Here is a 6,989-nt window from a genome sequence, read left to right as displayed (position 1 = left end):
CCAGAGGGGGAAGACGGGCGTCTTGTTGAGGTTTTGCCCGGGCGTCTTGTGGAGGAAGACGCTCAGATTGTGGGTGAGGGACGGGCGTCTTTAGGTCAATCCGCACGGATTGTCAAAGAGTTTCGTTCCTTCTTCTTTTCTTCCTTTTTCTTCATTCAATCCTTGAGGATTTCCTCGGGGATGCAAGGATCTTTTCTCATCATTGCCCATCTACTATAGTATGTACAAAGGCCTTCTAATCTTGTCTCTCCTTGATGCTTGGTCATTGAATTCAATCAATTTAGCCTCATTTTGCCATGAAAATGGAAGGTTTGCACTCCTTTCCTACCAAGGACACAAAACCTCAAAGAATATGCAAAACAAAGGACTAAAGACAATAAATGACCCAAATATGCACTAAAAAGCATGGGAACAAGGCTAATTCAGGGACTAAATGTGCTCAAATTATGGTCACATCAGGGGCATTGTGGTTAAATCTTTGTTAAAATACCTTTTTTCGAAATATCCTAACATCTCTATAGTTGGTAATGTCAGGATCCAATCAGAACGTATCAGATCCGATGAGTACATCAGCGCAAACTCCAGTAGTAGGGGCGACGCCAGCAACCTCCGGTGTTCCAACAACGGCGGTCCCTACCACCAGAGTGACGGCAGGCCAGGCTCAGCCCCAAGTATCAACAAAGCCTCCTTACTCCCCCAAAATCACAGATTTGGGAGTAGGGAAGGCTGGCAAATCACCAGTTATTAATCCTGTGCCAAAGCCTAATAAGGATGGGAGTCCGCAGCGCCTAGGATCACCAGGACACCTGATAGGAGCCCGTCTCCCAGGAGCATCACAACTAGATCCGGTACAGCAGTTGCTCCAAGGGATGACATCCTTGCAGCAGGCGGTGATAGGGTTACAAAGGGACAACCAGTCCTTGCAGAAGAAGATAGATGCAGTGTCACCCGTGGGAACGCCCCTGCAGATGGCAAGGTCAACACTGGACCAGGGGAATGCCAGGGAGTACTCAGGGAACGCCCCTTAATTTTGTCAGATTTCTCATGGTACCCCTGTTTTTAAGAATCTGCCTATGGTATCCTTGAGGTTTCATTTTTGTGCCCATGGTACCCCCTAATGTAATGGTCGTTAAATGGAGGTTAAGTTTTAATGATGTGACAATAAATTAGTAATTAAAAATTACGGAAATTTCTCGTGGTACCCCTTAATTTTGTCATATTTCCCATGGTAACCCTGCTTTTCATTTTTATTTCATATTTATTAACAATTTTTAATTACTAATTCATTGCCACATCATCAAAATTTAACGGTCATTTAACTGTCGTTACATTATGGGGGTACCATGGGCACAAAAATGGAACCTCAAGGGTATCATAGGCAGATTCTTAAAAGCAGGGATACCATGAGAAATCTGACAAAATTAAGTGGTACCATGGAAAATTTCCGGAAAAATTATCCAGTGATCTATACCGGATCGTCCAGAGGTTCGAGGAGTCCACCAGGGATTATCTTGCCAGATTCAATGTGGAAAAAATATCTATCCCTAGGTGCGACCCTACAACGACAGTCAACGCCTTCAGAAGGGGTCTGCATCGCGACTCTGATTTGTACAAGGATCTCACCAAGCATCTATGTGCCACCTTTGAGGAAGTAAAGCAAATGGCAGAGGCTACTTATCGCCTAGAGGAGGATGAGGATAGAAGGGACCTGTATGGAACAGAGTCGTCTAGCAGAAAAATCACAACAGAGAGAAAGAATGAAAGAGCCAAACCCTACAGCAAGAACACAGTGAACAAAGTCTCAGGAGAAACAGAGAGCACCGAGGCTCCACCTAAGCTCAACGAGTATGGGTTCACCACTGGACTTGCTGGGGTAATGAAAGCAATCAGGGAGCTAGGGCAGAGGGCCAAGTGGCCCAAGAAGCCTATTCCTAGGGAGAACAACAGAAGAAATGCCAAAAAAGGTGTGAATACCACAACGATATTGGCCACAATACAGAAGATTGTGTAGTACTACGAAAGGAAGTGAAGCACCTCTACAGTGCTGGATGCTTGGATCACCTGCTCCTCAAGGGGGCAAAATCTGGAAAGACCAATACTGCTGACCAGGCCCAACCATCCCCACCTCCACCTTACTCAAAGGTAGTGAACGTCATCACAGGGGGTTCGGAGATATGTGGTCTCACTTATTCATCAGCAAAGCGCCATGCAACCGAGACTAAAGGAGATAAACTAGAGTTCTCCCTCAGGGCCAGCAGACAGGATCTACCAGCAATCTCATTCGACGAGGCAGACGTACCTGATGAGGCAGAACACCACATGACACCTTGATCATTACCCTTTCTATAGGGAACTGCCTTGTTTAAAAGATATTGGTAGATACAGGAAGCTCTGTGAATCTGATAATGCTGGAAACCTTGAAGAACATGGGGTTCAGCGAGAAAGACCTGGTGAAGAAGGCAGTACCCTTGGTAGGTTTTAGCGGAGAAACCAAACACTCCCTTGGAGAAATAGTGGTACCTACCTTTGTAGGGGGTATGAACAAACAGGTACGATACTTGGTCATTGATGGTCCGTCAACTTATAACGTGATACTTGGTAGGCCTTGGATCCATGAAATAAAAGCGGTACCTTCAACGTACCATCAGAGCCTGAAGTTCCCTACACCCTGGGGGTACAGGAGATACGGGGAGATCAAAAAGAATCTCGGGATTGCTGCAAGAACGCTCTGAAACCCACCGCAGCTGGTCCAGCATAGCAATTATAGAAGCTGTGCGTCCAGAGGGAGTATATCGCACCTCCCCAGGAGGAACTCGACGAAGTAAACCTGGGACCCACGCTTTCAAAGAAGAACAAGATCTTTGGTGGGAGCTGATTGTGCAGGTAACATCTGTTAGCAGATAATTGAATTTCTACGTACTAACATGGATTGTTTCGCCTGGTCTCATGGCGACATGATTGGCATAGATCCAAGTGTAATTACACACCGGTTAAATGTAGACCCCAGCTTTCTTCCAGTCCAGCAGAAAAGGCGAAAATTTGCTCCTGAAAGGAATGAGGTGATAAAACCTCCTAGCAGCAGGTAAGATCAGGGAAATTAACTACCCAAAATGGCTCTCGAATGTTGTGGTTGTACCCAAGAAGAACAACAAGTGGAGAGTATGTGTCGATTTCACAGATCTTAACAAAGCTTGCCCAAAAGACCCGTTCCCCCTGCCGCACATTGATTCCATTGTAGACGCTACAGCAAGGCATGAGCTACTTACCTTCCTTGACGCCTGGAGTGGGTACAACCAGATAAAAATGGACCCTAAGGATCAGGAAAAAACTGCCTTCAGATCTGACAGAGGCTTGTATTGCTACAATGTGATGCCCTTTGGCCTCAAGAATGCGGGTTCCACCTATCAGCGCCTGGTGAACAGAATGTTTAAGCAGGTGATAGGGAGAACAATGGAAGTCTACATTGATGATATGGTAGTTAAATCCGAGAAGGCAGAATAACATATGTCCCACCTGGAGAATACCTTCTCGATCCTCAGAAAATACCATATGAAGCTAAACCCCCTGAAATGCACTTTTGGAGTCTCCTCTGGGAAATTCCTGGGGTACTTGGTGACGCAAAGAGGGATAGAGGCCAGCACGGAGCAAATAAAAGCAGTACTTCAGTTAGAATCTCCTCAGAAGCCAAAGGCCGTATAGAGGCTCAGAGGTCGGGTAGTAGCCCTAAACCGGTTCATATAAAGGCTCACAAAGGCGTTTGGGGAGCTCAAGCAGTACTTAAGCACCCCCCCCCCCTCTTCTCTCCAAGCCAGAATAGGGAGAACCGCTGTACTTGTATCTATCAGTGACAGAGGCGGTTGTAAGCGCTGTACTGGTACGAGAGCTCGAAGGAATGAAGAAACCAGTATACTATATAAGCAAGTCTTTGTTACCTGTAGAGACCAGGTACACATCTCTAGAAAAACTCATTTCAGCACTTGTACTGCTTCGTACAAATTGCGTCCCTAATTTGAGTCACATACAATTTCAGTCGTGACCAACTACTCCCTGAAAACCATAATGAGGAAACCCGAACTGTCAGGGAGAATGGTTATGTGGTCTGTCCACCTGAGGGGGTACGACCTGAAATTTGAACCCCGAACAGCCATAATATCCCAAGCCCTAGCTGACTTTGTGTCAGACTTTAGTCCCACCCTTCAAGAACAAGCCAACAGTGAAATCTTGACCCTATGTGAGGCTAAAGGGGGAGCAGGTATGGAAGTTATATGTTGATGGGGCATCCAATACGAAGGGAGCAGGGGTAGGACTTGTCCTGAAATAACCTCAGGGAGAACAGATAATACAGGCAGTACGGTGTGAGTTCAAAGCAACGAATAACGAGGTTGAATACGTGGCCCTAATCTTAGGACTCCAATTATCCTTAGAATTACAAATCAGCCGCATTGAGGTGTATCGTGACTCCAAACTGATCGTAAACCATGTGAATAACGTATACACAGACAGGGATCCTAAAATGATAGCCTACCTGGAAGTGGCGAAGGAACTCAAACTCCGCTTTGCCTCCTGCCACATCCAGCAGATACCAAGGGATTAGAATGTTAAAGCGGATGCTCTTGCCACCCTGGGAGCAGCCTCACTCCAGGGGCAGTGGGTACTATACCATTCATACATGTCATGAAACCTGTCATACGTCAGAATGAACAGCCGAACGCCAGTAAGGCTACAACCACCCAGTGGACATACGAAGCAGGGATACTGTGTACTGCCATACCCCAGGAAGAGATTGATGATTGGCGCAAGCCTTACATTATTTGGCTACGTGATGAGGTATTACCGCCTGACCAGAAAGACACCGGGACCTTCAAAATAAAATCCTCCAGATTCGTACTCATTGATGGTATCCTATTTAGGAAGTCCTTGGCAGGACCCTATCTGAGCTGCTTAAGCACACATGAGGCACAAGCATTAATATGTGATATCCACAGTGGTGATTGTGGAAATCACACAGGGGGTAGGAGCCTGTCCAACAAGACACTAAGGCAGGGTTACTTCTGGCCTACCACGAGGAAGGACGCCATAGATTACGTCAAGAAATGCGAAGAATGCCAAAGGCACGCTCCTGTCAGCCACCAGTCAGCAGAATATATGCATCCGATCATCTCGCCTTGGCCTTTTATGAAATGGGAAATGGACATTGTGGGACCATTACCCCGTGCTTCTGGAAACAGGGCGTACGTGCTGGCAATGACGGATTACTTCTCTAAATGGATAGAGGCAGAAGCTTTCCCTCAGATCTAGGAAAATCATGTGATATCTTTCATCAAGAGGAACATAGTCAGAAGATATAGCATCCCTTCAGAAATCATATGTGACAACGGGTCACAATTCATACCCAACAGAACGGAAGACTACTGTGCCAGGTGGAACATCAAGCTATTTAAGTCCACTCCTAGGAATCCGCAGTCCAACGGTCAGGCAGAATCAAGCAACAAGATAGTCATGAAGAACCTGAAATGAAGGCTGGAGGAGATAGGAGGCAACTGGGCAGATGAGCTCCCCTTCGTGCTGTGGTCTGATACAACTACCCCCAAAGTGGCAACAGGTTAAACACCATTGAGTCTGGTATATGGGGCCGAGGCAGTTATTCCCTCTGAGGTACAAGTACCGACGCATCAATATGCCAATGCCACCGAAGAGAGGAACCAGGTAGAAATGGCCAGTAGCCTGGATACCATTGATGAGCCAAGGACCACCGCCCAAATCAGGATGGCAGCCTACAAGCAGACAGCTGCCAATAGTTACAACAAAAACGTAAGGCTGAGAACGCTGTAGGTAGGGGACCTGGTACTCAGGAAGGTATTCCCAAACACCAAGAATCAGAGTGCAGGCAAATTCGCCTACAACTGGGAAGGTCCCTACCGCATAGAAGGCATCGTGGGTAATGGGCCATACAAGTTGGAGACTATGGATGGGGAAGCTGTCTCTAGATCGTGGAACATTATTCACCTTAAAAAATATTATGTCTGAGGTTCCAGGTGCAAGACCTAGAAGTTCCACCTCCAACAGCTATCGCTTGAAGGGGAACAACCCCAGAACCCACTTGCTGGAGCCACAGCTCACTCTCTCATAAGCAGGAATAACTAAGTCACCAGGTAAGGTCTTTCGTTCAGTACGCACGTGTTAAGTCTCCTGAATTGAGCAGGTACTACTAAGGAAATGACAACTTACAACGTATCTTTCAAATCCTTTGAGTCAAAACCCTTTTTCTTATTTTCCCTTGGTGTCAACTTCACAGGTGTCACAAGGAGCAAAATGTGGAAGCAGCGTACTTAGTATTTGAAAAGGCCAAAATGAAACTCTATTTCTTTTAAATTGTTATAAAACTCTGGGGGAACAAACTTTGTGCTCCCTAAACTATTTTGGATTTATGAAATTGCTTCCATTTTAGGTTTAACATTGTTTTTGGATTGAATGTGGATATAGTAAGTTGAATATTAAGGCAATGTCCTAGTAGGCTAACTGATGAACAGGAACTAGCAAATTGTTCCTCTAGCAAGAAGTACCCAATGTGCGCGTGGTCGAAACAGAGGGATTCGAGCATCCTGATGGACAGAAAGTTCCCTGAACAACCATAGACACCTCAACAAGTACGAAGTCGGCACACAAACAGAAAGAACAAAAAAAATTGCTAGGAAAACAACAGAAGGAACAAAACGGAATTTTCATAAACACCCCTCAGCGGGGGGAACTTGAAAAGTAAGTATTTTTGCCCCTCCTCCGAGACAAAAACAAAAGAGTACTAAAAGGTGCCCAAACCTACCAGGCACTAAGAGTTGGATTACAATGGGGCCACCACACAGGGTGCCCAACAAAACATCAAGATAAAAAAAAAATTAAAATTTAAATGCCTAAACTAGGCAGCAACAGCAGAATCTGGGGCGGCACCAGCAGGAACATCTACAGGGGTGTTGGACCCCATAATAGACTCT

At 45.8% G+C, this 6,989-nt stretch overlaps 1 protein-coding gene across 1 annotated transcript; it reads left to right on the top strand.

Moving 5' to 3' along the window:
- The first annotated feature begins 3,303 nt into the window (after window positions 1-3,303).
- On the top strand, window positions 3,304-5,298 carry LOC141613672 (uncharacterized). Its single transcript, XM_074432416.1, has 3 exons — window positions 3,304-3,435; window positions 3,540-3,773; window positions 4,696-5,298. Exons 1-3 carry the CDS (start codon window positions 3,304-3,306, stop codon window positions 5,296-5,298), a joined length of 969 nt encoding a protein of 322 aa, XP_074288517.1.
- The last annotated feature ends 1,691 nt before the right edge of the window (window positions 5,299-6,989 follow it).

This window comes from Silene latifolia, chromosome 11 (assembly GCF_048544455.1).
Source record: "Silene latifolia isolate original U9 population chromosome 11, ASM4854445v1, whole genome shotgun sequence".
NCBI lineage: Eukaryota > Viridiplantae > Streptophyta > Magnoliopsida > Caryophyllales > Caryophyllaceae > Silene > Silene latifolia.
Note: the sequence above shows the minus strand (reverse complement) of the source record. Positions and strands in the feature narration are given on the sequence as shown.

What these genes read in the sequence shown, in the direction of transcription:
- LOC141613672 (XM_074432416.1), top strand. Translation starts at nt 3,304, where the DNA reads ATGGACCCTAAGGATCAGGAAAAAACTGCCTTCAGATCTGACAGAGGC. An exon ending in TGAACAGAATGTTTAAGCAG is followed by an intron (nt 3,436 to 3,539) that starts GTGATAGGGAGA and finishes CTCGATCCTCAG; the next exon opens with AAAATACCATATGAAGCTAA. An exon ending in GCGTTTGGGGAGCTCAAGCA is followed by an intron (nt 3,774 to 4,695) that starts GTACTTAAGCAC and finishes GTCATACGTCAG; the next exon opens with AATGAACAGCCGAACGCCAG.